Here is a 25,080-nt window from a genome sequence, read left to right on the forward strand (position 1 = left end):
CCAAAAGGTTTCCACAATTTTGACCATTACTGTAGTTTATTTGCTCAATATTAAAATATTAAGCCGATTAATAAAGACACCACGATTTTCCTGGTGTCTTCAGCTTCTTCATTTGCAAAAGAAAGCTCCCCTATTTTCTCTCTCTCTCGTCTCTCCCAAAGGGATAAAGCAGAAATTCATTGGACTTTGCATTTTAATACGAGGCAACCTAATTTCTGCTTCCTTTTCATTTCTCTCCTCCCCCCCCCCCCCCAATTTTGAGATGCAGTATTCTGGTAGGGGAACAAAAAAAAGTGCGTTAGAGAAAGCTGCCTAAGACTGTGTGAGCATGAAGGAAAGTTGCGTATAAAAATGGAAATTAAAAGAAATGCAAAGTTTCATCTGGGTTTCTAAGAAAGAAAGAATAAAAAAATCATAAACAGATGCAGAAGTGGAATGGAATGGAATTAATGGAACTAACATATATGCCAATGAAATGTTCAAACCATTTAGAAAAGAAATACTTTCCGGCTTGCACCCCACCCTTTCTTTGGGTTTCTTGGCACCCTGAAACACTTTCCCAAACTAGTTGTCACCAGAAACCTCCAAGATGTAGCTTGCTGGTGGACCAGTTTTCCTGCTTCACTGCGACACTGCCACCACGTGTCGAATTGAGGGGATTTTCTTTCTCCCTGTTCCTTGGGTTTAGACAAGGGAGAAAAATCTCTCTGATTTTCCAGGAAAGCGATTAAAAATTACAGCACAACCTGGCACCAGGCAGGAGACATCTAGAACTAGTCCTTAACGAATGAATAAATTGAGCTGAGTAGAATTCATGTCAAGTGTTTCCACTCAACAAAAAACACACTGGAGCAGTTCTGCACCATTAAGGAATGTTGTTGGAGACACACAACCCGAAGAACAAACAACATGTCTAAGAGAAACTATAAACAAATGTTCTCTCACAATGACAGCCCTTTCTCTAGATTCACTATATATATATATATATATATATATATATATATATATATATATATATATATATATATATATATATATATATATACACACACACACACACACACACATATACTATATATATATATATAGGTCTTTGGTTATTCGGGTTTTCTCCCGCGTAAAATTGGAGGTTTCTTGGCAATGTTTCGATGAAGTCTCATTCGTCATCTTCAGGCTGGTGTTCTCGGCTTCGTGCTTCTAGGAGCAATGTGTGTGATCGCAGCTGTTTCTTCCTTTTAACTGCCAGTGGGGGTGTACTGGCAGTTAAAAGGAAGAAACAGCCTGAAGATGACGAATGAGACTTCATCGAAACTTTGCCAAGACACCTCCAATTTTACGCGGGAGAAAACCCGAATAAACCCGCGTCAGAGCCTGAAGATGACAGGGTGTGAGCCTGTCGAAACGTTGCTTTAAGAAAAACTTTTAAAGTCACTGGTAGGATTTTAGCTGAGGTTTTAAAGGACCTTGCAGAGTGCTCTGTAGGGAATTTTAGAAGATTTTAAGCTGGGATTTTAACTAGGATTTTAAATATTTTAACCAACTTATTTATAATGACGCGGGAAAACACCCGAGATTTTAATTCAATGAGTTCAAATCTTCTAGACCAGGTGATTTGTATCCTGGGGAGGGGTGAAATCCAGCAGGTTCTGACAGGTTCTGGAGAATCTGTAGTGGAAATTTTGAGCAGTTTGGAAAACCGGTAGCAGAAATTTTGAGCAGTTCGGAGAACCGGTAGCGAAAATTTTGCGTAGTTCGAAGAACTGGCAAATACCACATCTGGCTGGCCCCAGAGAGGGGTGGGAATTGAGATTTTGCAGTATCCCTCCCCTGCCACACTGTTGTGACCCAGGCCCAAGTAAGTAGTAGGAAAATCAGTCAGTGAAAAAACAAACAAACTTTATTCGAACAGCTGAGAATTACTTCATTCCCAACGTCATTCAACTAAATTAAAGCAAATTCCTCCCAACACAAATTCCTCAGTCCTATCACAAACCTTAGTCCAATTAAGCAAACTGCCAAAGGCCTTTCTTGGCAAACGTTCAGAAGTCATAGATACAAAAATAAATACAAGACATAGATAAAGAAGAAGACGAAGCTACCAACGTTGTTTTCCGGCAAAGCCCAAAAGCTGTTGCTGGTCTGTTTTAAGCCTTATGGGAGGGGCCAATCATCTCTTGGCCCTATTCCCGAGTTGTCCTCTTTGCTTGAGCTGCTCTTGCCTTCTGGCAGCTCTTCTCATGAGTGCATTAGGAACAGGCTCCTCCTGTTCCTCTGCCTCACTCCTATCAGTCTCTGGAGGCTCTGGAGGCTGCACTCACTCCTCAATGGCCCTGGCCCCATCTCTGCCTCTGACGCAGAGCCCTCATCCAGACCTTCCCCAGCCTCCAGGACTGGCCCATGTTCTTCCTCAGCCTCATCGCTGTCCGACTCCGCTGCCAGCTCCACAGGCTGCTGGCGGACCACAACATACCATCAAACCACTCCCACCAAGCCACACCACGCCCACCAAGCCACGCCCACAGAACCGGTAGTAAAAAAAATTTGGATTTCCCCACTGATCCTGGGGTCATGAAAAAAAACTTTTTAAAAACTTGCAGAGCTCATAGACAAAGGACAATGTGACAGATGACTGTGGAGAGGCCACTCTATCCCTTAACTTTAAAAAAAAAAAAGGTTCAGAAAGGAAGCCCTGGAAAATCACAAACCAGCCAGCCTGACCTTAATAAATCAGAACATCTCAAGTAACATCATACAGCAATGGATCTGGAAATGCTGCAATTAAGTCATTCGAATTATTCATCGACATGCCCGCGTCAGATCAATCTCATTTCATTTGTAGATTGGAAATCCAAGAGTACGTGGTGAGAATGCTGAGGGCATAATATATCTGGATTTTGAGAAAAGTCTAGCAAATTATGGGCTGGATGGCTTGTTTGGTGAATCCATCCCCGAATCAGCAAACTGAAAATATGTGTTATGAAAAGGGCCAAAAGCTGATGCTGGATTCGGTACTCTCCGATGTTTTTTTTATAACAGAATAACGAGTTGGAAGGGACCTTGGAGATCTTCTAATCCAACTTCTGATTCAAGCAGGAAATCCTATACCTGTGATGGCGAACCTATGGCACGCGTGCCACAGGTGGCACATGGAGTCATATCTGTGGGCACGCGAGCATTGCCCTAGCTCAGCTCCAGCGCGCCAGCTGATTTTTGGGCCTTCCGGGCCTGCTGGAAATCAGAAAATGGGTCATTTCCAGCTTCCGGAGGACCTCCAGGGAGGTGGGGAAGGCTGTTTTCGCCCTCCCCAGGCTCCAAGAAAGCCTCTGGAACCTGGGGAGGCCAAAAAACAGGCCTACTGGGCCCACCATGCCATCACATGCCAAAAGCGGTATGGGGGGCGGGCACAGGGGGACATTGAATTACGAGTGTGGGCACACACATGTGCGACCCCCCACGGTCCTCCCTCTTTTGGCACGCAATGGCAAAAAGGTTAGCCATCACTGCCCTATACCATTTCAGACAAATGGATGTCCAGTCTCTTCTTAAAAACCTCCAGTGTTGGAGTATTCACACCCTCTGGAGGCAAGTTGTCCCACTGATTAATTGTTCTAACTGTCAGGAAATTTCTCCTTAGCAGTCGCCGCTATTGGTTTGTGCGATCTGGACAGAACCAGCTGAATCCCAACACTGCTTTGTACCATCCTCATGATCAAGTGATCAAAATTCAAATGCTTGGCAATGGGTTCACATTTATGACCGATGCCGTGTCCCCAGGTCATGTGATTCTCCTTTTTGCAACCTTCTGACAAGAAAAGTCCATGGGGAAGTCAGATTCACTTAACAACCGGGAGACTCACTTATCACTGAACAACTAAAGCAAGAAAGGTCATAACATGGGACAAAACTCACTTAACAAACATCTCATTAGAAATTTTGGGCTTAATTGTGGTCGTAAGTCGAGGACTACCTGTAGATACATACGTTGAACCAAGACTTGTGTATCAGCTCCTTGAAAAATAGAGTTAAAACGTACTTAATAGCCTTGTGCTGGTTAATTTGCACCATAGAATAGAATAGAATAGAATAGAATAGAATAGAATAGAATAGAATAGAATAGAATAGAATAGAATAGAATAGAATAGAATAGAATAGAATTTTTTTTATTGGCCAAGTGTGATTGGACACACAAGGAATTTGTTTTAAGTGCATAAGCTCTCAGTGTACATAAAAAGAAAAGATACATTCATCAAGAATCATAAGGTACAACACTTAATGATAGTCATAGGGTACAAATAAGCAATCGAACCATACTAGAAACAATCAATATAAATCGTAATGATGCAGCAACAAGTTACAGTCATGACTGTATGACTGTAACTTGTTGCTGCATCATTACGATTGGGAGGAGATGGGTGATAGGAACGATGAGAAGACTAATAGTAATAGTAATGCAGACTTAGTAACTAGTTTGAAAGTGTTGAGGGAATTATTTGTTTAGCAGAGTGATGGCATTCGGGGAAAAACTGTTTTTGTGTCTACTTCTTTTGGTGTGCAGTGCTCTATAGCATTGTTTTGAGGGTAGGAGTTGAAACAATTTATGTCCAGGATGCAAGGGGTTTGTAAATATTTTCACATAGAATATTTCTATGTATTAATCAGGGGATAAAAAAATGGTATTGTTTTTAACAGAAAGGCTCTGAATCAGAATTATGGGCATTTATCCAAAACTTTTCAGAATCAGTTTCTTAGAATTTGTTACCTGTTGCCTTTTTTCCGGTACGGATAATTATTTATAATTATTCTGTTTGTTATGTTACAGTGAACATTTACGTGTTCACTGTAAACGTTTCAGCTCTCCAATTTTAGCAAAAATAATTCTTCCAAAATATCACCGTGTTTTCCTGAAAATAAGACCCTGTCTTATATTTTTTTGAACCCTGAAATAAGCCCTTGGCCTTATTTTCGAGGAGGTCTTATTATTTTGGGGTGCATGGAGCAAGACGGGGCTCCTCTTGCCATCTTACATGATTTCCAGCTCTCCCTCCCTAACCCTAACCAGAGGAAATGGCGGGGACCAGCTGCACATGTGTTTAAATATTTTTGGGGAGGGCTTATTTTTGGGGGAGGTCTTATTTTCAGGGAAACACAGTAGCACCTTTAGGGCACTATTCTGGCGATAAATTACCATTTACCTTTTTTGTATTGGATTTCTTCTCCTGACAAGTTCTTTTCCCTACATTCAAGACAACTGATAAAATATTTACAGCAACATGAAGTTCATTACCTTAATGGCAAACCCTGTTATTCGCTTTAACTGTACTGCCTATACCTAAATTGCTGCCATTAACTGCAATGGAATCTTCCCTGTTTTACGAGACTCGCATAGATGACTCTGATTACAAAAAACCTGTGCTTAATGCCATCTATTTAAAAAAAAGAGAGGAAAATGTAGGTTTAGGATTATCCAAAGGCATCTGAAGAGCCGCTACCAAGCCCAGATCAAATTGTATAGTCAAAAGATTTTGAAACTGAGGATTTGCCCTTCGGTAGTTACGGACAATGCAAATTCTTGTTTGCGGTCCTAAAAGACCGATGAAAAATAAGCTTATCTAAGGTATCGTTTCACCTGCAGCTCCAGAAAAAAAAAAAAACTGCAAATCTCAAATTGTGGTTATCCCAGAATATCGATTTCCTCTTAGGTTTCAAATTTAAGCCTCCAGCAACATTCACGTATATCTTTCCACCTTAAATGCAAAAGAAATATAACTAGGTTTGGAGTGGCACTAACTAAAATGGCAAGGGACAAATGATATCTATCCAATTACACCCACAATTTTTCTTCTTTTTCTTTTGATTTGATTTAAATCCCCAAAAATAACTTAGACTAACAATGAAGCTGAAATGCTGGGAAGTTAAAACTCCTGCATATGAAATCAGAGTTTTTTAAAAAACTTGCTCAGAATCCTATCAATTTGTTTAAATAATGTAGTATTAACATAGATATCCTGGTGATGATAGATAGAGAGGCTAGAGATAGATAGATAGATAGATAGATAGATAGATAGATAGATAGATAGATGATAGATAGATAGATAGATAGATAGATAGATAGATAGATAGATAGATAGATCAGGGGTCGGCAACCTTAAACACTCAAAGAACCACAAAGGTCCTAACCGGAAGCCCCCATTCAATTCTGGAGCCAACCAGAAATCCAGTTCCCCCATCATAGTCTCCTCCTAGCACAGCATCCTTTTTCCTCTACTTGTCCTAACCGAAAGCCCTATCAATTGTGGAGCTGATCAGCAACAGGGAGCCACAGCAGAGAGATGAAAGAGCCACATGTGGCTCCAGAGCCACGAGTTGCTGATCCCTGACATAGATGATAGCTAGATGGATGGATGGATGGACAGACAGACAGAGATAGGGAGGTAGGTAGGCAGGCTGGCCTGCAGTTTGGCAGGCAGGCAGGCAGACTGACATTACTTCAAGAGTGACATTCATTTTGTAAAAAAAAAAAAAAATATTTCCAAAAGACTGATAGGCATATTAAATCATCAGTTAATATCAACATCTCCAGTTAAATAGCTGGATATGTTTGCCATTGAAGAAGATCTTCCTAGGATATTCAAACTATATTTAAAACTCCAAAATGTACAGATACCATACATCTTATAGGAAATATATTAGACTTCTTCCAGTTGAGTGAATAATCTGAAAGTTTACTAAACTGTTGCACTGAGTCCATTTTTTTTTTTATAAAGAACGCTAATAATCATCAAAAAGACATAGGATATCATCAGCCTATAACAACGGTTTGCATTCAACAAGAGCCATATTGCAACTTCAAATGTTCTTCAATTGTTGGATCCAATAAGCCAAAGATTCCACATGCAAATTAAATATAAGAGTAGATATCCAACACAAAAAGATCTATTTTAACACACTGCAGTGATCGCTTTATGTGACCTTTATTGACAAATCTAATTCATTCTCAGTAAATAAGGCTAATTTAAGGTTGTAGCACGGTAATTAAGAGGGTTCGGCAATTACGAAATTACCCTCTTCAGCCAGTCTTATCAAATAACAATTTATTTCAGCTCCAGGGACTTTGGCATATAAATTCCATAGTCACTGAACATCAGTGATATTATGGATGGTTGATATGAGTTGGATCCATACTTCGCTTACTTCTGAAGAAGAGGAAGATACAGGCAGTGGTGGGATTCAAATAATTTAACAACCGGTTCTCTGCCCTGATGACCGGCTGGGTGAGCGTGGCCATGGTGGGCATTGCCAGGGGGTGTGACAGGCAGCACTCGGCCTCCTGCACCCCCCTGGGAGCAAAGATGTGCCACGGGGGGTGGGGGAAGAGGGACGCGCTGCCACCCCATGCCCCATTTTGGGCCTAATAGGCCTCCCTGCAGCCTCCTGGGAGTGAAAATGGGCCACAGGGTGGGGCATGCTGTACCCTCCCTGCACCCCATTTTGAACCTAGTAGGCCTCCCTGCAGCCTTGCTCCCCATCCCCCGCCCCGTGTTTTGGGCCTAGTAGGCCTCCATGAAGCCTCCTGGGAGCGAAAACGAGTCACGGGATGGGGGCACAAGGCACCCCTGAGTCTTGTGGTAGGCTCCCTGCAGCCTCATCTGCTCCCCGTGCCCTGTTTTGGCCTAGGAGGCTTCCCTGAACTTATCTGGGAGTCAAAATGGGGCACAAGGGGACTCCTGGAAGGGGCAGGGAGGGGCAGGGAGGGGAGGGGTGGGGCAAACCTCCTGAACCGGCTGAATTCCACCATTGGATACAGGTGGACATTGGAATGGAGGTTCAGAAGGTCTCATCAGATCACATTGTCTTCATGGTTGAGCACACCCTGGGGCAACTCTTACCAGTAAGTTGTGTGGGAACTTCAGTGACCATAATTCAAAGAATTGGCTGAGCAGACGGCATTGTAAACAACACCTGAGCTAACTGTAAGCCAAAGAGAGACATCCTGTTCTTCATGTCTACGGAGATGCTCAGTCATCCAGGTCAGGGTTGTCCCAAAGGTGTTTTTTTCACGAGGCAACTGAACTTTCTGGTTTTTCTTTGAAGACGTTTCGCTGCTCATCCAAGATGCTTCTTCAGCTCAGAAATGAAGACGCTTCCTGGATGAGAAATGAAACATCTTCAAAGAAAAACCAGAAAGTCCAGTTGCCTCTTGAAAAAAGTACCTTTGGGACATCCTATTCTTCACTATTTTGCTTTTCCAAGACCAGAACTGTGGCTTTCTTTATCTTAACCAGGTCCACCCTAAAAGGAAACAGATTGCATAAACTATTCAACAACCTTCCTATAAATTCCTCCAGAGTACCTAATGTTCTGCAGATTGAATTGCAGATGAATGCAAGGAGACACCAACTTTGCTTATTTCTGAAGAAGAGGAAGATACAGGTGTGTTCTGTCCCCGTCTCCACACACACACACACACACACACACAGCCAGCCGAGGGTTAAAGGAAGCACTTGGCACGCACAGTTTGTTTATCAGAAACTTGGCAGCAATACGAGCACCGACTGCCAAGTGCTTTTACTTCAATAAACGGGAGTATCCCTTCACCATATAAACAGAAATACACACAGTTTGCAAATAGTCCAGTTCAAAACAAGAAACCTTCGGCAGATTTAGGCGTTGTTCAAAGTGACTAGCCAGAGTTAGTTTTTGTCCGTCACAGAGTCTTAAATAGCCACCACACTCTCTTATATAGTCTCTGGGGTGTGGTCCAGTGACTCAGCCTGATCCCTGGCACGCCTCCTCAACTGCTGCAACCGTTTATCACGCCTTCGTTGGCGTGGATCCAGGAACGACAGATCGCCTCCATCGCTATCATCGGAGACACCTGGCTCCTGGCTAATCTCCTCTTCCTCGGCCGGCACCTGAGGCAGTGCCAGAGAGGAGGGGCCTGGAGAGGGAGGCCTGGCCGACTCCTTGCCTTCATGTTCGGAGCCTTCTCCCTCCGATAAGATAGGCTCGGAGGACGGAGCCACAACACAGGTGGATATTAGAATGGAGCAGAGGTGGGCTTCACCAGTGGTGGGATTCAACTAATTTAACAACCGGTTCTCTGCCCTAATGATTTCTTCCAACAACCAGTTCACCAAACTGCTCAGAAAGTTAACAACCAGTTCTCCCGAAGGGGTGCGAACTGGCTGAATCCCACCACTGGGCTTCACATAATTTAACAACCTGTTCACCCAGAATCGAATATATGAGCAAAGCATGCACTTTGCTCACGCACGTGGCTTGCACACATGCGTGTGGCTTAAAAAATGCAGCTAAATAGGACGGCATAGCGCCGGGACAGGTTGCAACTACTGGCTCACCCCAAACAAGTCCGAACCGGCTGAATCCCACTCCTGGAATGGAGGTTCAGAAGGTCTCACTAAACTATTCATTTAGTGACTATTTGAAGTTGCAACAGAGCTTTAAAAAAGCGATTTTTCACACTTATGATCGTTGCAGCATCCCCATGGTCATGCGATCAAAATCCAGATGCTTGGCAACTGGCATGCATTTATGATGGTTGCAGAGTCCCGGGGTCATGTGATTACCATTTGTAACTTTGCCAGCCAACTTCCAATCAGCAAAGTCAATGGGGAAGCCAGATTCACATAATAACCGTGTTACTCACTGAACAATGGCAGTGATTCACTTAACAACTGTGGCAAGAAAGCTCGTACAATGAGGCAAAACTCACTTATCAACTGTCCCATTCAGAGGTGGTATTCAGCCGGTTCGGGCCTGTTCGGGAGAACTGGTAGCGGAGATCGTGGGTGGGCCCTCCAACTCAGCTCTATGCCGTCCCATTTTTGAGGCCGGGTGCATGCACGGAAGGCGTGCGCGAGAGCAAAGCGCATATGTGGAAGGCCGGGAGCAAATGCGGAAGGTGGTAAAACGGTGGTAAAAATATGTGAAACCAACTTCTGGTCCCACTTAGCAACAGATAGTTTGCGCTCAATTGTGGTCATAAGTTGATGACTATCTGTATTGCCTTCTGAGTTGGATGTTTTTTGGGTTGATGAGCAGCTATCTCATTTGGTTCAATAAATAAGTAAAAGTAAAGGTTTCCCGCGCATATATGTGCTAGTCGTTCCCGACTCTAGGGGGTGGTGCTCATCTCCATTTCTAAGGCGAAGAGCCAGCGCTGTCCGAAGATGTCTCCATGGTCATGTGGCTGGCATGACTAAACACCAAAGGCGCATGGAATGCTGTTACCTTCCCACCAAAGGTGGTCCCTATTTTTCTACTTGCATTTTTTATGTGCTTTCGAACTGCTAGGTTGACAGAAACTAGGACACGTAACGGGAGCTCACCCCATTACGTGGCACTAGGGATTTGAACCGCCGAACTGCCAACCTTTCAATCGCCAAGCTCAGCATCTTAGCCACTCAGCCACCGTGTCCCCAATAAATAAGTATGTTTCTCAAAAATAGAAAACTCTGCTGGAGAAAATAAGCTAATCTACCTCCTTAGAACATCTGCCAAGGGTGCATAACAAGCATTTTCCAATCCATATATATTTTTAATGCACCGTAACAGTCTGAGCACTAGCAAAGATAATGTAATGCTCTGTAAGTTTTGCTCGACTTTCCTTGCCTTTTATGGTGATACCCCAACCCATGAAGCGAATGTCAGTTCTTCCTTAGACTGGAACTCCATTCCTCCACAGCATTATATATTTGTAACTCGTTATGCCACCGACTTGGTACACCCTCCTTGGTCTTCTCTGAAACTGTTTGGACATCTGTCAAAGTTCTTCCACTACTTTGCTTCATACCTTCCAAACTGTTAAATTTTATCAAGTGAACTTCACGAAAGACTGAGGGGATGGGGTGAACGTTTCCTGCTCCCAGACAGCTGTGGTGGAACCTGAAGCTTCTAGTGATGTTTACCATGTGTATGGCTATCTCCAATTTTCTCTCAATTGTTTTTCTTAGGATGGGATTCATGGGCCTTCAGGATTTTATCTTGATTGACTCTATCAAGGGCTGCTGTTTTGAAGACTCTATAACTCCAGCTGGGTTAGAAGATAGAATAATAGAGCTGGAAGGGACTTTGGAGGTATTCTAGTCCAACCTCCTGCTCAAGCAGGAGATACTACACCATTTCAGATAAATGACTGTCCAGTTTCTTTCTGAAAACATCCAGTGATGGAGCGCCCACAATGTCTGAGCATGTGTCATGCACAGTCCATGCCCACCCCAGCTCCACAAAGGGAAAAAACATTGCAATACGTCACGGGATGGCAACGTGACGTGGCGAGTTTGACAATCGTGCTCTAGAGAGTGGTGATCATCTCCGTTTCTGAGCTGAGAGAGCCTGCGTTATCCCAAGACACGGTCATGTGGCCAGCATGACTATACAGCAAAGGCAAATGGAACGCTGTTACCTTCCCATTGAAGTGGTACCTATTAATCTACTCACATTTGCATGCTTTCGAATTAGGCTTCCTTGCCTAAGCTCATGCTAGGGGCAGGAGCTTAGGCAAGGAACAGGAACTCACTCCATCACACAGCGCTTGGGTCTCAAACCCAGGCTATCAGCTTTTCAGCTGACAATCTCAGTGCCTTTAACCGCTAAGCCATCGTGCCGTCTACTCAGAATCTAACAGTAACCAAAGTAGACCAATGTGTCCTAGAAGGGGACAATGAGATCCATCCATCATTGTCCATGCTGCTGCAATCTGGATCAGCTGCAGCTGCTGAATGGCTTTCAAAGTAGCCCCAACTTTGCATTGCATTGCAATAGTCCATGACGGAGGCCACCAAAACATCAGTGACTATTGGTAGTCTGCTAGTCCAGGTAGAGGTGGAAATGGCACACAATGTCTACGGAGATTCTCAATCATCCGAGTTATGTTTGTCCCAAAGGTGCTTTTCCATGAGTGAACTGAAGAAGCTTCTTGGATGTGAAGTGAAACGTGAAAACATGAATACGTGAAACCTCAAGGAAAAACAAAGGAAGTCCAGTTGTTTCTTGAAAAAGCATCTTTCGGACAAGAGCCTTGATAGTACAGTGGTCTAAGCACCCTGTTATTAACACAGCTGCCTGCAATTACTTGCTGGTTCGAATCTCTCCAAGGCTCAAGGTTGACTCAGCCTTCCATCCTTTCTAAGGTAGGTGAAATGAGGACCCAGTTTGTGGGGGCAATAAGCTGTCTTCGTATAAATATACAAAAGTATGAAGGCTATTGCTTAACGCATTGTAAGCCGCCCTGAGTCTCCGGAGAAGGGAGGCATATAAATCAAATTTAAAAAAAAAAGGAGCTCACAAGATAAATGTCACGAGTGTTTTCAGAATTGCTGTGGCTACTTGATCAGTCACAAACAGTATGGATCCAATCAAGCGATCTCCTGTTTGCAATTAACTGCAAGCCTTCCCCGCCTTAGTTAATTGTAGGTTAACTCCCCATATAAGCACGGACCTTTCTGCTTGCTATTCGGGTCTAGACACTGTTTAGGCCTAGATGCAGAGCCAAAACACCTGGACACAGAGCCCAGAGCAGAGCTGCAGAAGGGAGGAGAACTCAGCTAAGGAGTCCTGACAGCTACAGCAGAGCTAGCGGCAGAAAAGGAGCCGAAGAGCTGTGTAAAGATACTCCCACGGAGCTAGCTGCAACTGTGAGTTGAAATAGCTGGGAGCCTTTTGAAGTCTCCAATTTCGGCTTGCCTTTTGCTGAGTTGAAGCACGCAAGCCAACATCTGAACTGTTGCTGCTGTTGGAGCTAAGATTGGAGGGAGAGCTGGACAGTTTCCCTCCCAGGAGCTTCAAGCCACGTTTGCTGATTGAATTGTTTTTCACAGGTGACTTTTAGCTGTGAAGTTTACGCTGCTGCCCTTCTACCACCTCGATGATGTATCGACACCGAAGCTGTTTAATGTCATGTTAGTTTTTTTTTCTTATGGACTGTTTCGGTATTGTGGAGAGGAATTTAGGGAGATGGCCTGGCTTCATTTAACCAAGATAAGACTTTGTTGTTAATGTGCCTTTTTTAAAGATATAGTGTTTTTTAAACATTTTCAAGTAAAGTATATTTTTATACAAGACTCCTCTGCTAGTTTTATTTCAGTCCTAGTGTGTCTGCTTGTGAGCTGGTTCACGGTTCGGGGACAACCCTCAACCCCATCCCGACAATAAATTTGTGAGAAGCCTTCCAAGATACAGCTCAATGTTCCTCAGTTTTAATTTGAAAATGCATAATTTTGTACTTTGTTTCAGGCAATAAATACATCATCAAGAATGAAGAATAATTGTGTAAGACAAGAAATGTGAATTAGGTCAGTTAAACTGTGACCCAGACTAAATTCTCAAAGATCGCTCCTTCTGATAGTTTATATAGAATTTCTGCTTTAATCAATCAACCACTTCCCTTGTGTATCACTCAGTCAATTAACTTAAAATAGCTGTAAATAAATGTCCATCATATTGAAAACTCAACAGGGTTTTTTTTTTTGTCTTTTAAAGGAAAAGGAACGTATAAATCAGAAATTTCACAATGACCAGAAGAACTTCAGAACGGCAATAACCTCCAAAGACAACAGTTCTTTAACTCTTAACCCATCCACGTTTCTTTGATTAAAATTTATTAGTAAAAAGCGAGTCGAATAGATGTTAGTTATGAATATTTTACACAATATTTTATTGCAGCATGCAGGCGTCATAAAAACATGAAACAGGAATTGAAAGGATCACAGAAATTCTCCTACCTCATCCTGAGTCACGATTTTGGTATTTTCAGTTCTGGCTTTCTTCTGTAATAATCTTGTTTCGTATTCAGGCCTAGGATGTTCCTAAATCAAACGAAAAAAAAATGTGGAGTGAATTTAACATCTGAGCAGCAATCCACGTAGAAACCATCCAAGTCCTTAACAGAGATCTTGGCTCCTGCACATTTGAACGTGAGCAAGAATACTGGTAAGAGTTTTCTTGTGACATAAGAGTTATGATGGTTTGAATGGAACAAGAAGGCAACCTTTTAGATTCTCCTTGTTGTATTTGGGTAGCAAAAAAGATGAAAAGAGCAGCATTGCAAGTAAATGCTTTAAAATACAGACTAAGGGCACGTAAGTATAATGGATTCTGGAAACAGAATCCCTTGAACCCAACCACCAAAATATAAAGCTAATATCCTACAAGTAATCTACCAGGAATAACAGAAGGGACCTCAGAGATCTTCTAGTACAACCCCTTGCTCAAGCAAGAGACCCTGGCCTACGTCATTTCTGGCCTTGGCTCCTGCACATTTGAACATGAACAAGAATACTGGTAAGAGATGCTTGTGACATAAGAGTTATTGATGGTTTGAATGGAACATGAAGTCAAACCTTTAGATGCTCCTTGGTGTATTTGGGTAGCAGAAAGGGTGAAAGAACACATGGCAAGTAAATGCTTTAACATACAGACTAACGGTACATAAGTATAATGGACTCTGGAAACACAATCCCTGAACACAACCCCTGAAAATATAAAGCTAATACCCTGCAAATAATCTTGAAGAGCCTTGGTGGCGCAGCAGACTAAAGCACCGTTAAGTGCTTTAAGTAATACCAGCTGCCTGCAATTACTGTGAGTTCAATTCTCACCAGGCTCAAGGTTGACTCAGCCTTCCATCCTTCCGAGGTAGGTAAAATGAGGACCCGGTTTGTGGGGGCAATAAGCTGACTTTGTATAAAAAAGAACACCGCATTGGGGGGGGGGGGGCGAAAGCCCTACTAAGCAGGTATATACAAAAGTATGAAGGCCATTGCTTAACACATTGTAAGCTGCCCTGAGTCTCCAGAAAAGGGCGGCATATAAATCGAACCAATAAATAAATAAATAAATAAATAATCTACCAGGAATAGCAGAATAACAGAAGGGACCTTGGAGGTCTTCTAGTCCAACCTCTATACCCATGATGGTGAACCTATGACACGGGTGCCACAGGTGGCACACACGGAGCCATACCTGTGGCCACGCAAGCATTGCCCTACCTCAGGCCAGCAGGCATGTGTGCGCTGGCCAACTGATTTTCGGGCCTTCCGGGGCCACCGGAAGTCGGGAAATGGGCTGTTTCCAGGCCTCCGAAGTGCCTCCAGGGGAGTGGGGAAGGCTGTTTTTGCCCTCCCCAGGCTCCTAGAAAGGCTCTGGAGCCTGGGGAGGGCAAAAAAATGGGCCTACCGGGCCCACTGTGCCATTGCATGCCAAAAGCGGGAGGAGAGTGGGGTGGTCACGTGCGCATGCGTGGGGGGATGGGGCGCATTGAATTATGGGTATGGGCATGCGCGTACAATCCCCCACGACTGCCCCCACTTTTGGCACACGACGGCAAAAAGGTTAGCCATCACAGACAAATGGTTGTCCAATCTCTTCTTTAAAACTTCCAGTGTTGGGACACCCACAACTTCTGGAGGCAAGTCGTTCGATTGATTAATTGTTCTAACGGTCAGGAAATTTCTCCTTAGTTCTAGGTTGCTTCTCTCCTTGATTAGTTTCCATCCATTACTTCCAGGGGTGGGGCTGCTGGGGGTTCGCAGGGGTTCGGGAGAACCTCTAGCTGAAATTCTGTGCAGTTCGGAGAACCCACAAATCCCACTCCTGGCTGGCCCCGCCCACTCCAGCCCTCCTCTCCTGGGAGTCCCCACGTGGCCCGTTTTGGATGCAGGTAAGTGCAGGGCGCGCATGGAGGCTCGGGGACGGTGAAATATGGACCTATCGGAAGTCTGGGAAGTTCGGGAAACTGGCCTGTTTCGAGCCTCCAGAGGGCATCTGGAGCCTGGGGAGGCTGTCTCCGCCCTCCCGGAGGCTAGAGGAAAGCCTCCGGAGACCGGGGAGGGATAAAATGCCCCTCTGCCATGTTGCAGGAGGCTGACTAGGCCATGCCCACCCTGGCCACGCCCACCCAGCACCCTGGCAGAAAATCCCTTGCTAAAATTTTTGAAGCCCACCCCTAATTACTTCTTGTCCTGCCTTCTTGTGCTTTGGAGAGTAGCTTCGCTCCCTCTTCTTCGTGGCAACCCCTGAGATATTGGAACACTGCTATCGTGTCACCCCTAGTCCTTCACTTTGTTAGATTAGACATACCCCAATTCCTGCAACCGTTCTTCGTATGTTTTATCCCCCAGTCCCCTAACCATCTTGGTTGGTCTTCCATTCTTATTATAATAACTTTTTCTGGTTTTCATGTTAGATAAATCCTTCTAGCTTCTAATTACACAGTCCTTGAGGTTTTGATTTTTTTTAAAAAAAAAAACAACAATAAAAAAGTATGCGATTTTTATGCCGTCCAACTTTTCCAATATTGTTGAATTACACAATAATATTGTTATTCTAATTGAATAGCTTGCCAATGCAAAGTATAGGATGGGCCAAAAATCGGATTTGAATTTGCAAGCCAAGAGCCTAATTGCATTTGCTTTGGCAGTTCGGTCCCAAGAACTGAATTACTTGTATTGGGTTTGGGGAAATGAAATCATCGGATCAATTTGAAGAATTGAACGGATTAAAAGTCTAGGGGCACATGAGCAAAAAATAAATAAAAATAAAAAATCCCTGACATGTTTGAACCGTTTCCAAAGTACTCACTTCTTCCTCCTCCAATCCTGTGAGATCCCAGAAATAAGACAACCTCATCTGCAAACGCTTCCAGTTTTCAAGAAACATTGTGGCTGAAATGAAAGAAACACAATTCTGATCATTGTAGGAGAGCTTGGTGTTTAAAATATCCAGCTAAGATTGTGTTTCTTACCAACAAGGTTCTCTTAAGCCAAGTTCAACTCCTGATGGCTACATCGTCTATTTATTTCCCTTTTCTGGATCCTTGCTGAATTCTCTGCCTGCTTATTTAATCCTGTGACACAACCTTAGAACCAGGGGTGAAATACAACAGGCTCTGACAGGTTCTGAGGAACTGGTAGCGGAAATTTTGAGTAGTTCAGAGAACCGGCAAATACCACCTCTGGCTGGCCCAGAGTGGGGCGGGAATGGGGATTTTGCAGTATCCTTCCCCTGGAGTGGGGCGGGAATGGGGATTTTGCAGTATCCTCCCCCCAGGAGTGGGGAGGGAATGGGGATTTTGCAGTATCCTTCCCCCAGGAGTGTGGAGGGAATGGGAATTTTGCAGTATCCTTCCCTTGGAGTGGGGAAGGAATGGAGATTTTGCAGTATCCTTTCCCCAGGAGTGGGGAGGGAATGGGGATTTTTTTTTTTAAATTTGATTTATATGCCGCCCTTCTCCGGAGACTCAGGGCGGCTTACAATGCGTTAAGCATTCCCTTCCCCCAGGAGTGGGGAGGGAATGGGGATTTTGCAGTATCCTTCCCCGGGAGTGGGGAGGGAATGGGGATTTTGCAGTATCCTTCCCCCAGGAGTGTGGAGGGAATGGGAATTTTGCAGTATCCTTCCTCTGGAGTGGGGTGGGAATGGAGATTTTGCAACATCCTTCCCCCAGGAGTGTGGAGGGAATGGGGATTTTGCAGTATCCTTCCTCCAGAAGTGTGGAGGGAATGGGAATTTTGCAGTATCCTTCCCTTGGAGTGGGGAGGGAATGGGGATTTTGCAGTATCCTTCCACTGGAGTGGGGTGGGAATGGAGATTTTGCAGTATCCTTCCCCCAGGAGTGGGGAGGGAATGGAGATTTTGCAGTATCCTTCTCCCAGGAGTGGGGAGGGAATGGAGATTTTGCAGTATCCTTCCCCTGCCATACCACACCACACCACGCCCACCAAGCCATGCCCACAGAACCGGTAGTAAAAAATTTGGATTTCACCACTGCTTACAACCCTTAAACACAATGGTCTCCAACTAGGGGTGGAGGTTTCTTTCCCTACAGGTTCGTAAATGTGAACACGCGCATCTACGCATGCGCAGTGCCTTCCACGCATGCGCTTTGTTGGTGCATGTGTCTTCCGTGCATGCACCCAGCCTCAAAAATGTGTGTAAATAGAATGGCATAGAGCCGGGACGGGTGAGCAGGTCCACCAGCGATTTCCGCTACCAGTTCGGGCGAACTGGTCTGAACCAGCTGAATACCACCTTTGTCTCCAACCCATGTACGTGAGCTTCAGATTGAAGGAGCTATTTCCACACATAGTTTCAAGCCATGGACTGCCCAAGGTTATGAAGTCAGTGGAGGAACCCATACAGGCTTGGAAGTACCAGGAGGGTCAAGATACACGTCATGTTGAACAATCAGGCCTATATTCAACCATTCCCAGGGGTCTCTCTCTCCCTCCCTCCCTCCCTCCCTCTCTCTCTCTCTCTCTCTCTCTCAACATTTTTGAGATGGATTATTTCTACCAAGATTGTATTTCTACCAGCATTTAAACAGTGCACCTTCCTTCCTTCCTTCCTTCCTTCCTTCCTTCCTTCCTTCCTTCCTTCCTTCCTTCCTTCCTTCCTTCCTTCCTTCCTTTCTTTCTTCCTTCCCTCCTTCCTTCCTTCCCTCCTTCCCTTCCCTCCTCCCATCTATCCATCCATTCCTCCCTCTTCTTTCCCTTCCTTCCTTTTCTCATCTTTCTTCCTTCCCTCCCTCCCTCCCTCTTCTGTCCCTTCCTATATTTCTCCTTCTGATATTCTCCTTCCTTCCTTTCTTCCTTCCTTCCCTCCCTCCCTCCCTCTTCTGTCCCTTTCCATACTTCTCCTTCTGATATTCCTTCCTTCCTTCTTTCCCTCCCTCCCTCCCTCCCTCTTCTGTCCCTTTCCATACTTCTCCTTCTGATATTCCTTCCTTCCTTCCTTCCTTCCTTCCTTCCTTCCTTCCTTCCTTCCTTCCTTCCTTCCTTCTTTCCCTCCCTCCCTCCCTCCCTCTTCTGTCCCTTTCCATACTTCTCCTTCTGATATTCCTTCCTTCCTTCCTTCCTCCCTCCCTCCCTCCCTCCCTCCCTTCCCTCCCTCCCTCCCTCCCTCCCTCTTCTGTCCCTTTCCATACTTCTCCTTCTGATATTCCTTCCTTCCTCCCTCCCTCCCTCCCTCCCTTCCTTCCCTCCTCCCTTCCTTCCCTCCCTCCCTCCCTCCCTCCCTCTTCTGTCCCTTTCCATACTTCCCCTCCCCCCTCCCTCCCTCCCTCCCACTTAGAAATTGAAAAAAAAAATCCATTAAGCTGAACTTATTACCACATTCCACCCCAAATACATCTCTCAACAACTTTGATTTAATTCGGATGCTTCTCAGCAGGGCTTTGTACACTTGGCTGCTCTTCCTTCGTGGCACGTAGTGCAGCACCAAGGAAGTCCCCCGGTCTCACGTCATGGAAATATGCTAAATTCTCAACGTTTGTGCCCAGAGCCTGACAATCGGGCAATTATAAGTCAAGACAAGAGTTTGTTATAGGTTACAGGGTATACCGCCAGGCCTTTCCACAGTCTATTTTTAAAGTCCTCTGAGCTGCTACCCATTAGTAAACTTCATGGTAATGGCTTCCTTATGTTCATCAAGTAGTCTGCAATGCAGCCCTTCTTCTTCTTTTTTTTTTTTTGCCTCTCCTCGATGAACTGTCAATCAGTTTCACCGAATGACTCATTTTAACAATGCCACATGTGTGAGGGAGGGGAGAACTGTGGCTTGAGAGATGATACTTCCCTCTCTAACTTAACTAGAATATCTTTTCTGGAGTCTGCCCTATACAGGAAGTCTTTGGCCTGCCCCAGGGGCGGGTTCCAAATCCCATTGCTACCGGTTTGTTTGTGCGTACAGCGCACAAACGTCTGGGCAGGTGGGCGGAGCCTCCCACCGCCACCGCTACTGGTTCGCCTGATCTGGTGTGAACCGGTAGCAACCCACCCCTGGCCTGCCCTATGCAGGCAGTCTTATGGCCACAAAGAAGAGCCTCGGTGGTGCAGAAGAGCCTCGGTGGTGCAGCTGACTAAAGTGCTGTTAAGTGTTAGCACTTAGCTGCCAGCTGCCTGCAATTACTGCAAGTTCAAATCTCAACAGGCTCAAGGTTGACTCAGCCTTCCATCCTTTCGAGGTAGGTAAAATGAGGACCCGGATTGTGGGGGCAATAAGATGACTTTGTATAAAAAAGAACACCACTTAAGGGGGGCCGAAAGCCCTAATAAGCAGGTATATACAAAAAGTATGAAGGCTATTGCTTAACGCATTGTAAGCCACCCTGAGTCTCCGGAAAAGGCGGCATATAAATCGAACCAATAAATAAAATAAATACAATAAATAAATAAATATACAAAAAAGTATGAAGGCTATTGCTATAATGCATTGTAAGCCGCCCTGAGTCTACGGAGAAGGGCGGCATATAAATTGGACTAATAAATAAATAAATAAATAAATAAATAAATAAATAAATAAATAAATAAATAAAGCCGAACATTTCTTGTTGCTAATCAAAGAAAACTGTTAAGTGAACCTAAAACAGCTGTGCTAGAATAATACAGCTTTGTAAGATGCAAAGGGTCAAGGTTCCAAGTAATACATCCCCTTCAATGAGAACTCCGAGGCAGGCATATTCCTCAAAGAATATTTTATTGGGATCCTATCAAATTGGCACAGACTTGGTGGAAAGCCGGCTCTAAATTCCTGCCGGTTTTACACCCAATTAAAAGTAAAATGTTGTCACTCCCCCCACCCCCCGGAGTCTCCAGTCACATGGTCCAATCAGCATGTAGTCCAGTTGCTAGGTGACCTCAGTCTCCACCTTTTGAACACCTGCGTGAATGTCCTTGTTTCCCGGGGGAAAGAATTTTATTTCGGCTACAACACCCCAGCTATCTCTACACCTCCCTCCCTGGACCCTTTGCTCTGGGCTGTGTCAGCCCCGAAGCCAACGTGAAAAGAAAGCTCCTTAGAGGAAAGCTACAAAAGACAAAATGGCCACAGTTAGGCCAGCTTCAGGACAGGCAAAAAAGCAGTAAGAGGAGGAGAGACATCTGAATTCCTGCTGGCTTCTCCACTGAGTTCCCTTGTGGGAATTTGGTTGGGAGTATCAGAAATCTTCTCTTCTCTTCTCTTCTCTTCTCTTCTCTTCTCTTCTCTTCTCTTCTCTTCTCTTCTCTTCTCTTCTCTCCTCTCCTCTCCTCTCCTCTCCTCTCCTCTCCTCTCTTCTCCTCTTACCCTACCCTACCCTACCCTACCCTACCCTACCCTACCCTACCCTTCCCTTCCCTTCCCTTCCCTTCCCTTCCCTTCCCTTCCCTTCCCTTCCCTTCCCTTCCCTTCTCTTCTCTTCTCTTCTCTTCTCTTCTCTTCTCTTCTCTTCTCTTCTCTTCTCTTCTCTTCTCTTCTCTTCTCTTCTCTTCTCCTCTCCACTCCTCTCCCCTCCCCTCCCCTCCCCCCTCTCCTCTCCTCTCCTCTCCTCTCCTCTCCTCTCCTCTCCTCTCCTCTCCTCTCCTCTTACCCTACCCTACCCTTCCCTTCCCTTCTCTTCCCTTCCCTTCCCTTCCCTTCCCTTCTCTTCTCTTCTCCTCTCCTCTCCTCTCCTCTCCCCACTCTTCTCCCGTCCCCTCCCCTCATGTAAATAGCTGCTTCTCAGAGGTGGGTTTCACATACTGTAGCAACAGGTTTGCTGAGCACCAGAAATGTGAGCGCACACCATCAGCGCACGCATGTGACATCACAAAACATGGCAATTCACTTGCATGCACCGTCCGCACATACGTGCGGGGTCAAAAACACAGCAATATAGGACAGACTGCGCATGGGTGAGTGGGCGGGGGGTGGACCTGCCCACCCGCAGGTCACCACTACCGGTTCACCGGAACCGGTCCAAACCAGCTGAATACCACCTCTGCTGCTGCTGCTGCATGAAGGAGGAAGGGGGGATTGTGAGAGTGGCTGGGAAACTGTCACGGAACATTGGAAATGAAGATCAAATGACTGCACCAACGAGCAGTGTAGCAGCAGTCAGTAGCACCCACAACTTCCCCAATTTTTGTTTTCTTGGGCGTCATGGACCCCAAGTTTTGGACACACATTCTAAATATAAATATAAATTATAAATATAAAAATATATAAATCAAATTAATAATAATAAAAATAATAAATTAGGCCATTTAAAATACTCTGGTTCAAAACATGTTCCCCTGTGATGCACTGTTTCTCCCAGTTAAAGGTGATGACCAGGAGAGATTTAGTAATATATACAGAAATACTGCAGTGGGGAGTGGGGAATCATAGTCCTCAATCCAGTCTAAATCTTAGTGTCTAATTTCAAATGGACTTTGCAGGAAATCCATTCAGGAAATTTACAGCCCACTCTACCCTGTGATTCCAGAGTGGCTTTTAAGGTAATTCTTCCACTTTCAGGCACACACATTACTGTCCCTCTCTTGGCTGCTCAGTCCAGAGTCGTAGACCAACAATTCCAAGTTATAAATCAGTAGCTAAAGCCAATTCAGTAAGTAAAGCCATTCTTTCTTCTAATCTAAGTTCCTTCAGAATAATAACAGAATTGGAAGGGACCTTGGAGTTTTTCTAGTCCAACCCTCTGCTCAGGAAATCTGCTCTCCCATTGCTCAGGAAACCCTATACCATTTTGGACAAATGGTTTTCCAATCTCTTCTTAAAAACTCCACTGATTAATTAATCTCATTGTCAGGAAATTTCTCCTTAGTTCTAGGTTGCTTCCCTCCTTGACCAGTTTCCATCCATTGCTTCTTGTCCTGCCTTAAGGTGCTTTGGAGAATAGGTTGACTCCCTCTTCTTCGTGGCAACCCCTGAGATATCGGAAGACTGCTATCATGTCTCCCCTAGTCCTTCTTTTCATTAAACTAGATCAGGGGTCGGCAACCTTAAACACTCAAAGAGCCACAAAAATCCTAACCGGAAGCCCCCCATTCAATTCAGGAGCCGAGCGAAAGTCTGGTTCCCTCACCATAAAGTCTCCTCCTAGCATGGCGTCCTTTTTCCTCTGCTGACCGGAAGTCTGATTCCCCCCACCATAGAGTCTCCTCCTAGCGCGGTGACCATTTATTTATTTATTTATTTATTTATTTATTTATTTATTTATTTATTTATTTATTTATTTATTTATTTATTTATTTATTTATTCATTCATTCATTCATTCATTCATTCATTCATTTATTTATTTATTTATTTATTTATTTATTTATTTATTTATTTATTTATTTTGATTTATATACCGCCCTTCTCCGGAGACTCAGGGCAGCTTACAATGTGCTAAGCAATAGCCTTCATCTGTTTGTATATTTATACAAAGTCAGCTTACTGCCCCCACAACTGGGTCCTCAATTTACCTACCTTAGAAAGGATGGAGGCTGAGTCAACCTTGAGCCTTGGTGAGATTCGAACCTGCAGTAATTGCAGGCAGCTGGTCTTAATAACAGGGTGCTTTAAGCCACTGTACTACCAAAGCTCTTATTTATTTATTTATTTATTTATTTATTTATTTATTTATTTATTTAATATAATTTGTATGCCGCCCCATTTCTGTAGGACTCAGGGCGGCTCACAACAAATAAAAACAAACCCAATAAAACATAAAATACATAAATATGCATACATAAAATACATAAATGTATAAATATATAATTTAAACATATATTAAAACCCATTAAAATAATCAGAAAACCCCTCAGTCCAGGCTGGGCGATGTGAACAGCCATGTTTTTAATTCGCGGCGGAAGGTGCGAAGGTCAGGAGCCAACCGAAGTCCCAGGGGGAGTTGGTTCCAAAGAGTGGGCGCGCCCACAGAGAAAGCTCTACCCCTGGGGGCCGCCAGCCGACATTGTCTAGCCGACGGCACCCGGAGAAGGCCCTTCCTGTGAGAACGCACCGGGCGATGGGAAGCCGGTGCTGTTTGCAGATAGTCTGACAAATATCCTGGGCCTAAGCCATGTAGGGCTTTATAGGTCATCACCAGCACCTTGAATTTTCCCCTGCCAACTGGAAGTACGGTTCCCTCGCCATAGAGTCTCCTCCTAGCACGGTGTCCTTTTTCCTCTACCTGTCCTAACCGAAATCCCTATCAATTGTGGAGCCGACTGGCGACAGGGAGCTGCAGCAGAGGGATGAAAGAGCCACATGCGGCTCCAGAGCAGCGGGTTGCTGACCCCTGAACTAGATACACCCAATTCCTGCAACTGTTCTTCGCATGTTTTAGCCTCCAGCTATAGAAATGGTTTGTTCATATTATTATGAAAAAGCAAAAAGTCCTTTGCTGTTGTGTTGCTACTTGAGAGCAGGCCAGGGATGCTTTGCGAGTTGAATTCTATTCTATTCTATTCTATTCTATTCTATTCTATTCTATTCTATTCTATTCTATTCTATTCTATTCTATTCTATTCTATTCTATTCTATTTTTGTTTTCTCTTTTGGTTTTTACTCAGGTATGGAAACGTTTGAAGCAAGCTTACCCCAGAGGGCCATGAAAACGGAGAAGAAGACGGTGGCAGGATTATCGAATAAGTGGCTGGCACGGGCGGTTCCACAAGCTGTGCTGAGGTTCCAGTAGTCACACGTCTTGTCACACAAAGGGCACATGGTGAAGGCATTACGTTGGTCACACATCTCCTTGCTAAGAAGAGCAAAAGCCAAAAGATCAGTCATCAGCTTCATGCAGGGAAAGCTTTCCAGCTGTTTGCTAGTATAGGTAGTCCTTGACATACAACTAGAGGTGGGTTTCAGCAGGTTCTGACCAGTTCTGGAGAACCAGTAGTGGAAATCTTGAATAGTTCGGAGAACCGGTAAATACCACCTCTGACTGGCCCCGCCCCCATCTATTTTCTGCCTCCCGAGTCTTAGCTGATCGGGATGAAATGGGGATTTTGCAGTAACCTTCCCCTGGAGTGGGGAGGGAATGGAGATTTTACAGTATCCTTCCCCTGCTACGCCCACCAAGCCATGCCCACCAAGCCAAGCCATGCCCACCAAGCCACACCCACAGAAACCTACCACTGATCAGGGTTGTGTTTGACCTTGGGTGTGTGTGTGTGTGTGTGTGGCCAGAGTGGGCATGGCCAGTTCAATGTTTATTTATTTATTTATTTATTTATTTATTTATTTATTCAACTTGTATGCCGCCTTTCTCTGAAGACTCAAGGCGGCTTACAATGCATTAAAAAACCATATATAAAAACATTAAAAATCATTAA

General features: G+C 44.5%; 1 protein-coding gene across 1 annotated transcript in view; it reads right to left on the reverse strand.

The window, feature by feature from the left end:
• The window catches only part of ANO2 (anoctamin 2), a 184,157-nt gene that overhangs the window by 84,497 nt on the left and 74,580 nt on the right, over positions 1–25,080 (reverse strand). The window contains exons 12-14 of the mRNA XM_070946746.1: positions 24,343–24,503; positions 16,600–16,682; positions 13,743–13,826 (exon numbers count right to left, since the gene is read on the reverse strand). Coding sequence (XP_070802847.1) covers positions 13,743–13,826; positions 16,600–16,682; positions 24,343–24,503 — 328 coding nt within the window. The remainder of the gene's footprint in view (positions 1–13,742; positions 13,827–16,599; positions 16,683–24,342; positions 24,504–25,080) is intronic.

Source organism: Pituophis catenifer, unplaced genomic scaffold (assembly GCF_029215685.1).
Source record: "Pituophis catenifer annectens isolate HBS135680 unplaced genomic scaffold, rPitCat1.0.hap2 SCAF_7, whole genome shotgun sequence".
Taxonomy (NCBI): domain Eukaryota; kingdom Metazoa; phylum Chordata; class Lepidosauria; order Squamata; family Colubridae; genus Pituophis; species Pituophis catenifer.